The sequence below is a fragment of the Squalius cephalus genome (genome assembly GCF_949319135.1).
Source record: "Squalius cephalus genome assembly, chromosome: 20".
Lineage (NCBI taxonomy): Eukaryota > Metazoa > Chordata > Actinopteri > Cypriniformes > Leuciscidae > Squalius > Squalius cephalus.
The window spans coordinates 13,134,947-13,154,095 of record NC_137141.1 but is presented as its reverse complement, the minus strand read 5'-3'; the positions used below and the strand labels follow the sequence as shown (position 1 = coordinate 13,154,095).

Below are 19,149 nucleotides of genomic sequence, written 5' to 3'. Positions count from 1 at the left end.
TACTGTTTTCCTGCAAAAAGTAAAAGACCTTAAAATGACTTGTAACCAAGATGCAATATACTGTATGTATAGTGGTTTTATAATAGCACTGCTAGTAGAATGTTGACTGTAGTTGACAGGGTGTTGCAATGAGGCTACTAAGGTTATACAAGTCATTTTAGTGTGTTTTGGGTTGCTTATTCCTGGCCCAAGTCAACCCTAAGTATAAGCAATACAAGAAATAGCCAGCAATCACCACTTATAACCAGCAATTATACAAACAGCTGTTGAATACTAGGCCAATAAACTGTTCATCTAAGTAGCTAGAGTGTCCTAAATGAGACATGGCTAAAGAGCCCTTCATCCTAAGGTTTACTTCCATGTTTAAAGCATGGAGACTGTGTGGAAGTGATCTTTACAGAAACTAAGGGTACTGAATTATTCATCTTGCTGGGCCCTGGTAGAAAGTGAGCGTAACAAAGTGCTCAGGTTTCATCCTGTTGCTCTGACACTCATTCTGTGTTTTCTGTGTCCGAAGTATCCACGTGAGCATGAGGGTGAGGGGAATCGAAATGGCCAGCAAGGACTGTGTGAAAGTGGCAGTCAGAGTCAGGCCTTTCAATAAGGTTAGTACAGCCAGTTTATCTCAAATACTGCAAAGGTATATAGTAAGGTGTGCATGAATGCATTTTAAGGTTAATTTGGTTGTCCAATTTAACAGGTTGACTATGTTGAGATGCAAGAACAGCTTTGAGACTTTGAAGCCTTTCAAAATTGAAGCTTATTCTTGGTTATACAGAGAGAGCGGGATGCAGGCAGTCGCTGTGTGATCTCAATGGCCTCGAACAACATCAGTATTCAGGACCCTCGTAACCCGCAGAACAGCCGCACCTTCACTTTCGACTACACTTACTGGTCCCATAGCGGCTTCAGTAGAAACAAAGATGGTCTGTTTGTACCTGAGGAGGCAGGTGGGCGCTATGCAGACCAGGTAACATCAGCTTTTATAGATGTTATCTCACCTGGCAAAAGAGGATGCATCTTTGGGAATGTTTACAATGATGAAATGTGTGCTTAACTGGTAACAGCTGAGCTAACAAAGTTTCTATTTGATTCAATCCCCTGTGGTCATTTACAGACAAGTGTGTTTCTGGATTTGGGGCAAGGCATTCTGGATAATGCACTGCAGGGCTACAATGCCACATTACTGGCATATGGGCAGACTGGCTCTGGGAAGAGTTACTCCATGGTCGGTTATGGTTCTAACAAAGGCCTCATACCCACCCTCTGCGAGAGACTATTTCAGTCTATCAGGAGCACCCAAGACAGCAGGCAGTGTCAGGTTTGTCAGTCATATTCAAGGTGATTCATTTTGAGTCATGCTAAATAATGCAATGCTTTGTAAAAGTTTGGTCTCAGTTTCTATTTGGTTTGATGCAATTTAGAATTAATTAAAAAAACATGCTGAAGACAAATGTAACTAGAAGGAAAAATTACATAAATTGAATGCATTTTGGTTTGTTTCACCAACTCGTCAACTAATTCGGACCAGAGCAATCAGTGTGGTGTGTAAAGGAACCAAAACGGCTGAAAAATGCTACACTGTATAATTTTTTGCCCTTGGTCCGGACCAAATGAACTTAACTACAGATGTGAAAGCACCATTCAGATGCAGTCTGACATTATGCCATCAAATTTGTTGACACGGGAAAAGAAAACGGTTTGTCTATCGACATGAAATCTATAACTTTTTGCCGGTCGAATTTGGTGAATTCAAAGTTTCAACTTCAATGGAAGTTGGTCTTGGAGTAGTTTGAAAAGGTGGATTTTTAAATAAAAATAAAATAAAAGGGTGGACAGGAAGTTCAGCTAATTATGACATAATTGGTATCGATATTCTCGGCATGATCCCATGGATTTATCAAGATCACTCTAATGAAAAGCTATTAGCAATTTTTTTTTTTTTTGATTATAATTTTTGACCACAACGTGGTGCAGCCCCGAAACTTTTTGAGTACATTCAGGGCATTGTGCCGAAGACACATACCAAATTTCATAATGATACGCCAATGTGTTCATAAAATATGCACTATATTGCCAAAAGTTTTATGACGTCTGCCTTTACATGCACATAACCTTTAATGACATTTCATTCTTATGACATTAATGACATCTCATTCTTAATGACATCACATCTCATGCGCTGACCCCGCTCTGTGATTTTACGTGGCCTACCACTTTGTGGCTGAGTTGTAATTGTTTCCAATTGCTTTCACTTTGTTATAATACCATTAACAGTTGACCGTGGAATATTTAGTAGTGAGGAAATTTCACGAATGGACTTAATGCACATGTGGCAACCTATCACTGTACCACGCTTGAAATCACTGAGCTTTCACAAATGTTTGTAGAAGCAGTCTGCATGCCTAGGTACTTGATTTTATACACCTGTGGCCATGGAAGTGATTGGAACACCTGAATTCAATGATTTGGAGGGGTGTCCCAATACTTTTGGCAATATATGCCCTGTCCCAAATGGAACCCTAAGCACTCGCGGTCTTCCTCTGAGTCCGCACTTTCGTGACGTAATGCCGCTTTGACTGTCGGGAAGAAGTCTGCTGCGGGATCCGCATCAGCGCGGGCTCGGCAAAAGTGCACATCAAGGGCGCAAATCGACCACATGGGGGCGCTCGCGAGCACCCTTCTGAGATCTAAAAATGAGAAATGGGACACACTGCGGTCTCACGGACTTAACGGACACGCGCACGTGGCAGCCATTGTAAGTCCACAAGACCGAAAGTGCACATGAAGTGTGCCATTTGGGACAGGGCCATAGTGTAGCTTTTTTGGAAAAAAAAATCAAAATGGCTGACATGGGAAAACTGGGTATTGTTCGACTGTATGCTGCACCGAAACTTGGCCAAACTGTTCAGAAGTAATAAGCAAATAAAAGCCATTTTTCTTGTCTCCTTACCACTAGGTGGCACTGTACCAAAACTGTGCAGGTACTCTCAGGTCATGGTTGTCATAACACAAGCAAAGTTTGGTCTGAGTACTTTTAAGTGTTTCGGAGAAATAGCCTCTTCACTTTGGCATGCTTTTTGTAGAATTTTGTTCGCAAGTTATTTTAGAATAATTTGACTAATTAACTTGAATTCCATGTTTTTTGTCGGCATGTTCTGAAGATGATCTGTTTTGATTTTCATGAAAGTCGGACAAACCGTCTAGGATTAGTTCGGAAAAGTAGTTTTTTCAGAAAAATACAAAATGGCGGAAAGTTTTTTTCTGACAGAAAATTACATCATAGGGGAGATGGTCCTGACTGCAGAACACGAAATCCAGGGGGAGGAGTTGCTCCCACCTTACATATACCTAAACCTACCCATCTCCACCCCCTGATGCCTAAACCCACCCCTAAACCTACCAATCTCCACCCCTTAGATCTGGATCCAACTCCACCCCCTGGATCTCGTGTACTGCAGTGAGGTGCTACCTGTCATAGGGTGACATCATAGTGCAAATTTGGACAGTTGGTGGTGCTGGAGGGATTGAGTTAGAGACTCCAAAATTGCTGTGTTAATGTTCAGATTGTCCTCTATCTGTGTGACAAATATTTACCATATGGTTCTATGGGCTGCCATAGACTTCAGTAGAAGAAGAACACTAACGATTACAATAGGTGCCCCTAAAAAAAATGTAATGCATACAGAAATAGCATTACTTTTTACCTTAAAAATACTTCCTTTTTTAAATCAACTACAGGTATTTTTCAGCATGTTGGAAATCTACAATGAACAGGTAAGAATTCACCCTTATCTGAAACAAATTAATTCATGTTTAACAGTTCTAACTGTGGTCCAGTCCCCAATTTATTTGTAGTAAGTGTATGCTGGATGAAACCGTCTGCTAAATGATGACTTGCTGATGTTTAAAGTGATGTTTTACATGACTTGAGTGGCACTTCAAACTTTGCTCAGGTTGTAGACCTGCTATCGAAGATCAGCCGATCTGCGGGTGGTCTGCGGGTGAGAGAGGACCAACAGAGGGGTTTCTACGTGGAGGGGCTAAAGCGGGTGCCCTGCGACAGTGCAGTACAGGTGGAGCAGCTGATGGAGCAGGGAACGCGCACGCGCACCACTGCAGCCACACACATGAACGCCAACAGCAGTCGCTCGCACATGCTCATCATCGTCCAGCTCAAACAGGTGTCCTTTCTGCCAACTGACTAGCAGTGTTTACACTTGGCATTAACATGCGTTCACCCAATCAGAACATAGCATGTTTACATTCGTCCACGTTAAGTAGCTTCTGTATCCATGTAACAGATCGGATCTGTTTTCCCCGCAAATTATTTAAAATGTTGTTAAATGATTAAGTAAAATATAACTGGAATTAACTAACCGTGAAGTGTCGATTACACAACTGTTTATTTAGGTATAGGTTGCAAAGGAATAGGTTATCTAAAACCATAAAAAATGTTTGTTACTTGAAATAAAATTGAACTAAAATAAAAAAGAATCTAGATCAAATCTAGTTGCCAAAGCAACATTTTTCATTTAGTTTGACTTTATGTACTAAAATAACTAAAACCGAAATAATAATTAATAAAAACCATATAGACATTTACAAAAAAATAGTAACTAATAAAAATGACAAAACACCTACCAAAATTACTAACATTTTTAAATAAAATTAAAATGGAAAATACAAAACTAAAAACGAATTCAATATATATATATATAAAAAACTATAATAGTATCTCAAAGATACTAAAACAACACTGCTCAGTATGTGAGCTCATGCTGAAATGAAATTAATTTATTGATTATAAGTGAAATTATAGGGTTTCTTTTAGAAAAACTTCTGCAATCATGGGGCAGAGATCCGATCTGTCTTTTCAATGCATTTGTGGACAAAATTCAGATATAGGCTGCGTTTTAATGACAAGTGTAAATGGAGCCTCATATTCTAGATGATCTGCAGTGGTTTTTTTTCTCACAGATTCTTTACTTGTATGCTCACTGTGCTTGTAGATCTTCTCAAAGGAGTGCATCACCAAACAGTCCAACATTTACCTAGTGGACTTGGCTGGTAGTGAGAGACAAAGGTCATCAGGGTCAGAGGCCGACAGGCTTAAAGAGGGCACTGCAATCAATCTCAGTTTAACTACACTTGGAAATGTCATCAGGTCAGCAGATACATACTATAGAACCTATATACACTCGCTGGCCACTTTATTAGGTATACCTTTTGAACTGCTCGTTAGTGCAAATATCTAATCAACCAATCACATGACAGCAACTCACTGCCATTAGGCAAGTAGACACAAGGTGCTTCTCATTTCTTATTTGTGCATCCTCGTTTCCTTACTCACTCCTCGTTCCTTGCATCCTCTCGGTGCAACTAGAAAATTGAGATGTCCTTCAAAATGGCTGAGTACGATCTGTTTGCGGGTCACGGGCTGGAGGACGTAGGAGCGAGGAAAGGAGGAATCAATTTGAGTATTGAGAAGCACCCACCGTCAAGGCAATCTGCTGACGTTCAAACTGAGCATCCGAATGGGGAAGGAAGGTGATTTAAGTGACTTTGAATATGAGGTTGTTGGTGCCAGACGGGCTGGTCTGAGTATTACAGAAAAACTGCTGATATACTGGGACTTTCATGCACAACCATCTCTAGGGTTTACAGAGAATGGCCTGAAAAAGAGGAAATAACCATTGAGCAGCAGTTCTGTGGGTGAAAATGCCTTGTTGATGCCAGATGTCAGAGGAGAATGGCCAGACTGGTTCGAGTTGATAGAAAGGCAACAGTAACTCAAATAACCGTGGTCTGCAGAAGAGTATCTCTGAACACACAACACGTCCAACCTTGAAGCAGACGAGCTACAGCAGCAGAAGAACACACCGGTGCCACTCCTCTCAGCTAAGACCAGGAAACTGAGGCTACAATTGTATGGCCTCACCAAAATTAAACAATAGAAGATTGGGAAAACGTTGCCTGGTTTAATGAGTCTCTATTTCTGCTGCAATATTCAGATGGTAGGGTCCGAATTTGGTGTAAACAACATGAAAGCTTGGATCCATCTTAACTTGTATCAACGGTTCAGGCTGATGGTGGTGTTATGGTGTCAGGGAAGTTTTCTTGGCACACTTTGGGCCCCTTAGTACCAAATGAGCATTGTTTAAACGCCACTGCCTACCGGAGTACTGTTGCTGACCATGTCCATCCCTTTATGACCACATTATACCCATCTTTTTTAATGGCTACTTAAAGCAGGATAACACAACAGGTTTCAGCTCAAATCATCTCAAACTGGTTTCACTAAACTCAAATGGCCTCCACAGTCACCAGATCTCAATCCAATAGAGAACCTTTGGGAAATTCACATCACGGATGCTATTATATCAATATCGACCAAAATCTCTGAGAAATGTTTCCAGAATATATGCCATGACGAATTAAGGCAGTTCTGAAGGTAAAAGGGGCTCCTACCCGGTACTAGCAAGGTGTACTTAATAAAGTGGCCGGTGAGCGTATATACAGTTAAACCAAAAATTATTCAGACACCAGATATAATTTTTTTTTTTTTAACTAGTGGGTGCAGGACACTATAGTTAATTTAAGTGAGGATAGCAAAATAAAGTAAACTGTGACATTATACCCAAAAAAGTCATATAGTGGACTACCAGTAAAATGTATAAAAATTTGGGACCAAAATTTATTCAGACACTTTGAACTGACCATGTTTTGATTTTTTCTTTAATTGCTAATGCGACCTTTTTACATCACAGACTGAACAAAATTAGGCATTGCTTGGTAATTGGTTGACCTAAATTGCTATTATCTATTTAATTTAACAGCTGACAGATATTCAACCTAATTCATTTGTGAGACAGTCTAACAGTTCTTGTCAAATTTTATTACCGTTTTCTAAACTATAGCGAATAAATTGTGATAATGTGAGAAATGTTGAAGGTGTCTGAATAAATTTTGGTTTGACTGTATGCATTCTTATATCTCTGATATCGATTGTGAAAATGACCTTTAGGACTTTATTACTAATATTACTGTAATATTATTGCAGTGTTCATCTTGTTGCTAGGTCGATTGTTTTGTACATTATAATGGACTATTTTTTATTTAGCTGAAGCTAATTATATACTGTAAGACTATAAAATAATTTAAATTTAAGTCAATATATCATGCCCACATATTTATTTATTTATTTAGTGATTAGCCGTATAATAAGTGGGGTAGGGGTTAATTTTGCTAATAACTTTTAAGTGTTGCCTATGTGTCCAAGTACATTTTGGAGCCACTTTCGTTTGATTTGTGTTATTGTTAAAGTTAAGTGTCGTTAATTGTTTTGCATTTATCTGTCTATAAAGCGCTCTAGCAGACACGGCTCTTGGGAAGAAAGTAGTTCACATTCCTTATAGAGACTCTGTCCTCACCAAATTACTGCAGTCTGCTCTTGGTGGTAACAGTCGAACCGTCATGGTAAGTAACTTTGCCCATAGTTTTCTCAATTTAATGGCTGAGGCAAACAAAACTAGAACAATGTCATTGTGATGTTTTAGAATTAAAGTATTTGCATTGATCCTCGTTCACAGATTGCAACCTTAAGCCCTGCAGATATTTGCTATGAAGAGTCTCTTTCTACTCTTCGATATGCAGAGAGGTGGGTTCTTAAATAAAAAGTTACATACATTTAGTCATTACTGTATTTAGTTTTGCGTCAGCCTAATACACATAATATATTCCAACATACACATTGTCGAATGTCCTTCTTTTCAGGGCCAAGCGGATCCAGAATAAAGCCGTGGTGAATGAGAGTCCCACAGAACGACTGGTGAAGGAACTCAAGGCAGAAAATGCAAAACTACTTATGAGACTAAGCCGACTGGGCCAAGAGGGCCGTAAAGCTGATGATGAGACGAGTATGTAAGGTGGTAGAAATACAAGGAAATTTTAAATGCGAGTACATTACATCTAATTTAAAGTGTTGTCTGTTGTAGAGGAGCTGCGGCGATTGTTGACTCATAATGAACTGCAGATTCGAGCCATTCAGACATTGTGGGAACAGCATCTTCAAGAGGCCTTAAAAGACTGGGAGACTCAGTATGCAACTATAACACAGGTACACAAAGATGCTCTTTTACATGGTGTGACTTAGGATTTAAAACACTTACGAGTTTCTCACAGAAATGCCTGGGAACATATATACTGAATTCATTAACGCTTTGAATGCATATGCAAAATTCATAAATGTAAGTGTCCTCCAAGATCACTTCCTCCTTAGAAAATATACACAATAAATATTAATTTATGTCTAAAGTTGGCCTCTAAAACCAGTAATGGTACATGATCTCAGAGAATTCACAGTTTAAACAAAATATTTATACAAACTTATATTCTTTTGTCAGGGGCTAATTAATTCAACACTGAGATGTTGACATGTTTGTATGTATGACCTATAGATATGTATTTCATTCTGACTCTCCAAAAATGTTTTAGGTACAGTATAAGCATCACTTAAATGCAGTACATCAGTTGATATTGTAATGAGCCGGAGAAACCAGGCAAAGGCGAGGATCTAAATACAGGGTTTTTAATAAAGTAACACATGGAACAGATAAAAAACTCAAGGAAGAAAGGAACAGAACCACGAGAATAACAGAACAAGAAGAAACCATTACATGTACAACAACTGATAAAGTAACAAGTGAAACACAAGAGGTATATATACATACAGGGGCAAACAAGCTTAACAAGGTAATGAGAAAACAAGATACACCTGGGGAGACTAATCAACATGAAAAACTACAAAGGACTACAAACATGGCGCAAAACAGGAAATAACATAAAAGTCCACACAAGACAAGGGGAACACAAGACAGGAATCCTGACAGATATGCAGTAGTGAACCTGCTGGAATGAGTAAATTACGAGCCATTAGATTCTTTTATCCAAAGTGACTTATTTTTTAGTATTATTTACAGAATGTTAGAATTTATTACTAGTTTGAAATGGCTTGTATTTTAATTTTAGCTTTTGTCATTTTTCTATTTCTATTTAGTTTCTATTTCGCTTTAATTTACATTTATTTAAGTTTTAGTTCGTTGACTTGTTTTATTTCAGATTTCTAATTTTCGTTTAAGTTTTTTACATTTTATATTCTTATATTCAGAAATGCCATTTAGATGTATTTACACACTGTTTAAAGCAGCTCAGAGATGCCATGAATGCATTTACACTGCAATTTAATATATAACGTTATAAGATTAATGTTTTAAATATAAAATATACTGACTATAGAAACATGAAATAGTGGAGAAAAATAAATTATACTTCAAATAAAAACTAGAAACTAAAACCAGCCTTTGGTGGCGGCAAGTCACTGCAATTCCTTCATTAAACTGATTCATTCAAAACGGCATTTTTTTTTCCCATTCATTTTCTAAATTAATTTAGGAACTAAGCAAGTGACTGTCTTTATGATTGGGTCATTGAATCATTGACTCACCCAATTCATTCGAAAATGCTTAATCATTAAGGAACTAATATTCTAATATTTATATTTTATTTTAATTTATAACAACAGTTTTGAATAGTTTTAGTTAAAAATAACAACACCGTTATGGACAGTTCTCCCCTAGCAATCACAAATCCTTTCCCTCATTTAAACACCAATCTCTCAAAAATCTCTTCCCGTTTTAGGAACGCAGGATGATGCAGATGCATCCGTACATAATGAACATCAATGAGGATGCTCAGCTTTCTGGTGTGGTGAAGCTATTCATACAGGAAGGTGAGTTTGTCTTATAATAGTGACATCAGACCAGTTATATCATATCCATATATTAACTAAATGCAATATGTAATTTATATCTTTCTATGAGAAGGTGAATGGGATATTGGTCTGGCAGACAACTCGCCCAGAGTGATCTCTATTAGGGGTCTAGGGTAAGTCAAGCATGGGAAAGATGAATAGATTGTGTTCCAATATGAAATGCACCCCAGAATAAACATTAACGATGTATGAAACATTTATTTAAAAAAAATTAATTTGGATTTCCTGATTTCAGCATTCAGGAGAAACATGCTGTGTTCTCAAACCAGCAAAGGAGAGTTTCAATTACTCCTGTGTCCGGGTCAAAGGTCATTGTGAATGGAGTGCCGGTATCTAAAAGGATAGAGCTGCAGCATTTGGTGTGTTTAATTATCTGTATCTGTATTATTTTCTATATGTACTTGAATCATACAGACATTTTTCAAGTATGAATCGAAATGGTGATCTGTGTGAATTACCAAGTTGAGTTTTGGCTTATCGTTAACCTACCTTTGTTCTGTACTGATGAAGGATCGACTTGTCCTGGGTTCGAACAGCACTTACCTGTTCATTGGCTTCCCATCGGAGCGCTCAGGAGAGGACTGGAGTCGCTATGACTATGATTACTTCCAGTCTGAGCTGGCAGAGGCCGAGGGCTTCCACATTCAGTCTCTGTGTGAAGATCAGGGCCAACGTATGTGTGGGGTTTGGATTTAAATCGAATGAAATGTCTTTTTTTTTAATTAGATATCTTTAGGTTTGGTTTAATTTAGATGCATCCAGTGTTATTGTAGTATTATTTATATACTATACTATGGGGCTGTTGAGATGTGAATCCGATTGTTTGACAAACGTATTTTCAGGGAAACACACGGCTAAAGTAGTTCCAGACAGATCTTGACCACATTACTGTGCGTTCACACCGCCGCCGGCGAGAGCGTCAAAGTGGCCGGAAGTCATTCATTTTCAATGAGAGCCGGCGGCGAGCTCCGGCGAGTCTTGGATGGTGAGAGCGGCGAGGAGAGTTGAAGTCAAGTCAACTTTATGGTAATAAGCTATGACGCGGTTCGGTGGCAACCAATCAGAATGTAGAAGTCCTCCGCCTGAGAGGATTCCAGAGAACGCAATCCTGTAAACATTGGTTTAAAAAGATAACACCTTCGATCTACGTCAGAGCATCAGAGCGTCCCCGAATCTTTCTCCGGCGTCGTTGGCAGGGTGGAGAGAGCGAGTTTTGACGCTCTCGCTGGCGGCGGTGTGAACGTACATTTAGAGTTCCATATCACTTCACCAAATTATTTCAGTTATTTCAAAGGTCCTTACAGACTAAAACAGAAAAAGAACCAAAACCTAAATAAATATAGTAAACAATAGGATAGAAACAACAAATTATTTCCATTTTTTTTGCCACAAAAGTCTGTTTTATTTGGTACTGTAAGCACCATACCCTCTTTCTCCCGCTCTCTCTCTCCACTCAAATGCACACACAAACAGTAACGACACGCACAGAAACGTGTTGTCAGCGCTGCCCTAATGAATTTATCAGTAAAATAGTTTAGCAACTTAAAAGCTACATGGCATTTCTCACTAGCGAGGTAATAACGGCGCTGTTTTTGAAGCAGATAAACTTAGAATTTCGCTATTAGTAGACGCTGGTGCCGAACACTGTTGAGAGACTCACAGACTCAGGTAATTCACACACGCTTAATCTCTCTCTCTCTCTCTCTCTCTCTCTCTCTCTCTCTCTCTCTCTCTCTCTCTCTCTCATATTAATAACTACATTAGTGCGCTATCAATTAATAATTAGCTTTTGTTTTTATATTTGCATTTTAATGTTTTAACCATTCTGTGTGCTTTAAAAAAATGAAAATCTAAATCATTTTTATTTCAGTTTTTGTTTTAGTAATTTTAGAAACTTCAACTTATTTCAGTTAAATGCCAAGGCAACATTATTCTATTTTTCTTTTATGAAGGAAAATTATTTTAATAGTTTTAGTTAACAATAACATCACTTGCAGGGCCACACCAGCCTGACCCCAGTCTACTACCTGTGTTCTATGACTATATAAAGCTGATGCCCATGGTGACAGAAGCTAATCAAATGAGTAAAGAGCTAAAGAAGGTGAGTACAGTTACTGAACTTGCAATCATGTAGAGTATATCCATTCATTTTTGACAAACAGTAGCTGGAAAATGCCTCTTGAGTTCAATGGAGAAATGGAGTTCAAAGATTCACTACAGTGAAGTTTAAACCATAACAAAAAATAAAATAAAAATCGATTTGTGCCAGTCAAATGCTACTTACTTTATCACTCTGGTTCCTTATACCTAACTTGGTTATTTTTACAATGGTGGAGCTAACTGAAAACATTTTTGTGATGTTGCATCCACAGTATCTGTACAAGCCTCTATAAGGCTGTCATACTGTAGCCAAAGGTAAAAATAATGCAGTGCACCTTCAAATCTTGATCTTTTCAGGGAGTTGAATTCAAATTGGAAATCAAGAATCTGGCAATGACAGACTCTAAGGGTCATGACCTGGAGAAGGACATTGCGGTGCGAGTGACATCTGTAGAGAGCAAACAGGTGAGAATTATGATTCTGTGGGAATTTAAATCAATTACGGATAAGAAGCTCCTTTGATTTTTGGAAATGCGCAACACTTAAAAGTAGTGAAAAAAGTGGGCGTCAAAATAGCTGGAAATAGTGTCTCTTTCTCAGTTTACAGAACTATCTTACTGCCAAACAGTGTTTGACGCAGATGTCAGGTGATGTGATTTTCCTAGATGGAATTAGATGTTTTTGAAAACATTGACTGGTGTAATTGAATAAGAGACTAATGCGATTACAGAATCAGATGTAGAGCAGAATCACAAGGGCATGGATGTTATATTATCTCACAACATGCACAAAAACTTTCCATGTCTCACCCGATATCAATTTAGCGCTTAAACCTTTACTTTTTTTTATTAAACTTTTATTTATTGCCCTTAAGTTCACTTATAATACTACTCAATGTTTTTTTTGCACCAAAGACAGTTGTAATTTAATTTGACATGCATATTGTCCACCCTCTCTCTGACCCATATATTAAAACAGGCAGTTTTTGCTGCTGTGCCTTTAAGACTTTTATAAAGAGTTCTGTTGGGTGCCCATCAGTCTGATTTTAGGTTGGGCAATCCAGTTTTAAATACCATGACCTTGAGCCAGATGCTATTTGTCCTCTTTTCAAGATCATCACTGTTTTATACTTTATCTAGTGGTATATAATTAATAAATAAATTAAAAATAGGTTTAAGTTAATATTTAGAGACATACATTTTTGACACAATATTGTCAGTATCGACAGCAGAACCGTTGCCTCTCCTATCATTACAGTGATATTTTGTTCCTGAATGATTAAGCATTTTCGAATGAATCGGGTGAGTCAATGATTCAATGGCCCAGTCATAAAGACAGTGACTTGCTTCATTCCTGAATGGATTAGGATTTTTGAAAAAATCGAATTGACTGGCACATTAAGAAAGTGACTATGGGGCTATTACCTATACTATGAGCCACTGGCAGTTTTATTTTCATAAGTATAATTTCATTTTTTACTGTATTTAATGTTTTTATTTTCAGTACATTGTCTATTTAAAACATTAATCTCATAATGTTATTTATGAAATTGTTACTGCATTGTAAATGCATTTATGGCATCTCTAAGCTGCATTAAAGGCACTATATGTAAGATTTTTGGATTAAAATATCCAAAAACCACTAGAACAATGTTTAATATTTTGTTGAGTTGTGCACTTACATTATCCCAAATGTTTCTAAGAATGTTTAAATCCAGAGAAATAAGCAGTTTTAACGTCGCCTATCAATGACATCATACCCGCGTTACCCTCGATTTCTGGTTTTAATCTGTAGAAACCATGGAAACACCAAAGACGCTTTAATATATTATGTTTTATTAGACGTTCAAATCTAGTGTTCTTGATTTACCGCGATGTTTTGCCATACCTTATATCGATCCAGCTTACTGCAGTGTAACAAGTGTCTCATAGTAGCCGCATAGTAGGGAACGCACAGAGTAGCATTAACATAACTTTCAACACACACTCAAATGTATCTAAACTGTTACCCCACATATATGACTGGAAGAGGTAGTCTGCAGAATAACAAAAGCTCCACTGCTCTCGAGACGAAATCACGGCGTCATCAAGCTACGTCTTAGTTTTGAATAAGCGACCTCTAGTGGTGAAAAATTACATAGTGTGCCTTTAAACAGGCGGTGTAAATGGATGAAGCATCTGTGCCACATCTGGATTTTGTTGATACTGATTTCAATTGGTGACAGCCTCAAAGTGTCTTGTTATTCTAATTGCATTTATTTAATACATTTAAGATGAAAAGGATGGCATTCATTTAAAAAGGGTAGAAAAGTTGCCCTTATAAATCCCTTGGAAATCAATGTCTTCTCAGGTGTGGATGTGGTCCAAAGCCAAATTTGTCAACCGTAAGTTTCTGATGGAAGAGGCGTACCAGCAGCAGGTGGGAGGAGGAGAGGGGGCAGACCGAGCTCCTCTTCCCAGGGAAAGAGATCCGTTCTGGGATCCTCTGGAGCCGCTGCACCTGGGCAGTGCTCACCTGTGGCTGCAGTCCCTGGCGTTCCGCATCCCTCTGGAGGAGCAGGTGGAAGTGGTGGGTCCCGAAGGAACGGAGGAGGCAATACTGCAGACACAGCTTGTGCCCTGCAGCCCCATGGGATTGTGGGTAACATTTCTACATGTAAACGAGAATGTTGATTACATGAGTGAAATATTGGTAGTGCTATGCTATTTATCATTTGCAGGCCCCTGGGTGAAGATGACATCCTTATTGACCCGTCAGAGCTGCTTGGGAAGCGGCTGGACTTTCAGCTGGTTTTGGATCAGTGCTGTGGCCTACGCTGGGTTAAAGAGGCTCGCAACAGAGGCGTGCAAATTGGGTAAGTTATTTATATAGCGCTTCATACAATACAGGTCGTTTCAAAGCAGCTTTACAGTGATTACAGGAAAATAACGATTCAGTGATGCAAATGGAATTCAATTCTGCCGTAAAGCAGCTTTAAAAGGACAATAGTAAACAGTCATTATACAGTTGAAATCAGTTCAGTGTTGATTCATTTCGGTTCAATAACTGTAAAATACATCAATTAGGAAATGAGTTCAATTCAGCTAAAAGCAGTGATGTAATCATACAGCTAAGTTGAGTTTTCATCCAATAGTGTCAGTGCAGTCAGGTCAGTAATATTGCTGAATATTAAGTGATGGAACTCTTCATGAAGTATCTGTGTGAGACTGCTTAGTATGGATTTTATGAAAGCTTATTTTTTTGTTTAATATTAGTAATAATACTTGTTCATATCAAAAGTTCCATAAATCTCGTAAGGTGTTGATTATCAACCAATATTATTTACCTAAATTAATCACCAGATTATTTTTGACCTTAGTACACTAGTCATAATAATGAACACTGCGGTGTATGACATGTCTGAATTTATTTATTACTGAGTTATTTATTTACTCTTAATTTATTAATATGTTACTTTTATTTGTATACATTAAAGTTTGTATTTAAATTTTTGTTTTATTTTTAGTAATTTTATCAGATTGTCTCATTTTTATTCGTTTTTTTTTTCTCTAAATATCTTTATTATTATTTCAGTTAGTAATTTAAGCTTATTTAAAAAAAAAAAAAAAAAAATATATATATATATATATATATATATATATATATATATATATATTTATATGTATATATATAAATATTTAGTTTGTTTTTCCATCTAACATTTATATTTGATTTGATTTTAGCTTTATTTTAGTTTTAGTTAACAATAATGCCATATCTGATGATTTGCATTCCTGTTGAGATTTGAAATGAAATGTGATTTGAGCTAAAGAAAGAACTTTTGAACTCTGCTTGACAGGTTTCGGGTGTTTGACTGCCCGCAGCCCCTCTACACTCCAGCGATATGGCACAATGTGAACCCGCTGATGGACCACAGAGTCCAGTTCACTGCTATGAGAACCTCTCAGGAACTGCTGAACTACCTGCAGAGCAATGCCCTGGTGCTGGAGCTGTGGGGTCTGCAGGGTAAAAGCCTCTATATTACACTCAAACATTCAAGAGTTTGGGGTTGGTGAGGTTTATTTAATGTTTTTGAAATAAGAATCTTATTCTCTCCAAAGCTACATTTATTTGATTAAAGAAAATACAATAAAATAGTAATTTTGTGAAATATTATTACAGTTTTTTTTATTTTAATATATTTTAAAATATAATTTATTCTTGTGATGCAAAGCTGAATATTCAGCATCATTACTCCAGTCTTCAGTGTCACAGGATCCCTTAGAAATCATTATAATATGTTGGTTTGGTGCAAAAAAAAAAAAAAAAGGTTTCTTATTTGTGCTGCTTAATTTTTTTGTGAAAACTGAAAAACTTCAGGATTCTTTGATGGGAGTTCAAAAGAACAGCACTTATTTGAAATGGAAACCTTTTTTTAACATTATACAAATGTATTTTCTTACAATTTTGATTAATTTTATGGGTCATTGCTTAATATGAGTTATTGTTTCTTTTAAAGCAAAATCTTACTGACCCCAAACTTTTCCGGCTTTCCATGTTTTCACTGTTATAAGGTAGGAGGCACTATTACTCATCTTTCCTAATCAATACACGTGCAAGGAAGATGCAGAAACAAGCAATATCATATGTAATAATATGCATATGTAAAATAACGCGATCATCAAGATTAAATAAAATAATCAAAACTGCCTAATATTACTGAATGAAATGTTGACCCAGAACTAGCTATTGGAATGTGCAAGCATTAGGGGTGTTGATGGACTTGATCCACTCCATCTATGTTTTTATCAAAGTGAAAATGATCAAAAACGCTTGTGGTGGCTGGCAACATTTTTTAAAAGAGTTAAGATTGACAATAAAGTCATTTGATAAGGGAAAATACAAAGACGCTGTAGAAACTGGAACAAGAATCAAACCAAACCATTTGCCTTTGAGGCATTCTTGAACTTCTCCAATAAACATGTTTCTGTTTGTAGAAGGATGTTCTGAGTTAGTCTCCTGTATGGATGGGGTGAAGATGACTCAAGAGGACAACATCATTATTGACAAGATCAGTGCATCAGAACACTCGGTATACTCCTTAAATAAACAGACCATGTGTATGTTTCAAATAAATGTGCATTGTTTAAATGTTTTGCATGAGCCAGGCCAGGGTTATACTGGGATTGTCTGAAACTGAATTATTTTATGGATGTGTATTTATGTTTGTTTAGACTGCAGAAACCAGAGGCTCTGACCTCAGCTCATCTCTCCGAGCCCTTCATCAAGATATGGAACAGCTGAGAAATGTCAATGCAGCACTGAGGAAAGAAAACGGCTGTCTGAGAGAGCAACTCAACTCAGCCAGAAATGGTGAGTACTTTTGATAAGTCATCTAGTACATTATGCTGTCAAGATGAAATACTTGATTCTGATTGGTCAATCGCACCATCCAGCGGTATGTTATTCCCAGATAACAACCGCTGAAAACTGATAACACAGGCTCATCCTAGTTACTGAAGTCAACAGCGCTATATGCTCGCTAGGAACATTTTTTCTTTGTGGAAGTTTTGTGGAAGGTTTGGTGAGCTAATAAAATATTAAAACTCAGTCAAATCAATATTTTGTGTACAGTTATTTAATTATGCCATCCAGTATTGTTTTGGATCCAACACTGTTGGATTATAAGATAAAAACAGGTCAAATTTTTTAAAAGTTTAATCTGAAATCAATATCTCTCATCTCCATAATTATTTCTGTGGCGAAATGCTGTGTAATAAGTGGTATGACTGTATACCGTATCTCCTAAATGTCCGTCTAGTTTGAACTTGCCGCGCCGCAACTGCTCTCTCCGCGGAACCTTTGCGCTTAAAGACCAAATAAAATACTTCAACTCAGATCAAGATTTCGTGTCTAATTATTTACTTATGTGGCAAGTAACCGTGTAATAAGCAGGATAATGTACATCCAGCCGGTTGTTATCTCAGAATAAACCCCCTTCATCACCCTGTGGGGGGTTTATTCTGAGATAACAACCGGCTGGTTGTACATTATCCCTTACATAACAAGCATGAAACATGCAAGAACACAAATGTATTCACACAACAGCTTCGCTTTTCTACAAGTGGGTGACCATATTGCCTCCTGTTCAGTTCATAACACCGTTATTCTGCCGCAGGTGTGGAGAATAACCGCGGTCGGCAGGAACGAAGAGGCAGTCTGAGGCCCAGCTGTGATGCTGAATTTGCCAAAGCCTTAAAAGTGTTTTACCACAGCATGACCTCTGTTAGGGGGCAACTTCAGCGGCTGCGCAGACACAAACCCAGTGTAATTATGCCAATCAGCCTCTGTTGTTCAGATGTTTAACATAATCTTTCATGCGAAGCAAAGTCTTTTGGGGTGTACAAGCTTTGACTGTAATGTTGAGAGCATCCATTGTGCGTTTGTGTCTCCATAGGAAGAAGCAGACCTGTTGGGTTTTAGACTGTTTGTGGATGAGCATACCTATCTTCTGAAGGACTTTTCTGAACAGCTGGAACAGTGTGTAACCACACTGAAACAAGATGTGGCTGCCATTGTACGTCGAAAGAGAGAAAAGTCTGGGATTTGGTCCTGATACACCTATTAAGTCAATTATACTGCATAAAATTGTACATTTATAAGACTGATTCTTGTTGATTAAAGGGTTGACAAAGTGCTACAGACATATTTGCTTGCAATTTTAATGATTCATGCTGATTTTGTCTTAAGGTTGCATTTGGAATTTTAAACGGCTAAATGCAGCTAAAATGTCAATGCGTACAACCAAAACACACCGCATTGACTATTATATAAGCTTGTACTACTTTTCAAATACATAGACATAGCTCTTAAATACTTTCACCCCAAAATACGATTTGATATGTACTTTATTTAGTTAGAAACAAGCCAGAACAGCATTCTGCAATCTTTCAGACAACTCACAGATTCATTGGTCTCTAAAACATGTTCTCTCATTTCTTGTATTAGTATAACTGTCCTGTTCTAGTAATAGGATTCACAAATAAACTCATGACAATAACAAAAACTTATTCTTTAGCTTAAACTATATTTTCTTTCAACTCTGGGTGTGCTTTAAATATGTTTTCAGAGATGTCTGTCATCTGTGAGAATGAGCATTTCTGTTAGTGATAAAAAAAAAACAAAAAAAAAACATTGGAACAAAATTCAAATTCCAAACTTTCAAACTGAAACACGTG

The 19,149-nt window shown here is 37.5% G+C and overlaps 1 protein-coding gene across 1 annotated transcript; it reads left to right on the top strand.

Annotated features, from left to right (window-relative positions):
* Window positions 1-344: 344 nt before the first annotated feature.
* kif28 (kinesin family member 28) lies at window positions 345-18,674 on the top strand. Its single transcript, XM_079853247.1, has 24 exons — window positions 345-409; window positions 518-605; window positions 779-970; window positions 1,118-1,321; window positions 3,742-3,777; window positions 3,957-4,184; window positions 5,013-5,167; window positions 7,368-7,479; window positions 7,593-7,660; window positions 7,777-7,919; window positions 7,998-8,119; window positions 9,700-9,790; window positions 9,885-9,945; window positions 10,068-10,191; window positions 10,343-10,505; window positions 11,830-11,933; window positions 12,290-12,397; window positions 14,282-14,568; window positions 14,652-14,786; window positions 15,771-15,937; window positions 16,909-17,003; window positions 17,146-17,284; window positions 18,090-18,238; window positions 18,369-18,674. Exons 2-24 carry the CDS (start codon window positions 531-533, stop codon window positions 18,525-18,527), a joined length of 3,117 nt encoding a protein of 1,038 aa, XP_079709373.1. The 5' UTR covers window positions 345-409; window positions 518-530; the 3' UTR covers window positions 18,528-18,674.
* The last annotated feature ends 475 nt before the right edge of the window (window positions 18,675-19,149 follow it).

What these genes read in the sequence shown, in the direction of transcription:
- kif28 (XM_079853247.1), top strand. Translation starts at nt 531, where the DNA reads ATGAGGGTGAGGGGAATCGAAATGGCCAGCAAGGACTGTGTGAAAGTG. An exon ending in AACAGAGGCGTGCAAATTGG is followed by an intron (nt 14,787 to 15,770) that starts GTAAGTTATTTA and finishes TCTGCTTGACAG; the next exon opens with GTTTCGGGTGTTTGACTGCC. An exon ending in TCAGTGCATCAGAACACTCG is followed by an intron (nt 17,004 to 17,145) that starts GTATACTCCTTA and finishes ATGTTTGTTTAG; the next exon opens with ACTGCAGAAACCAGAGGCTC.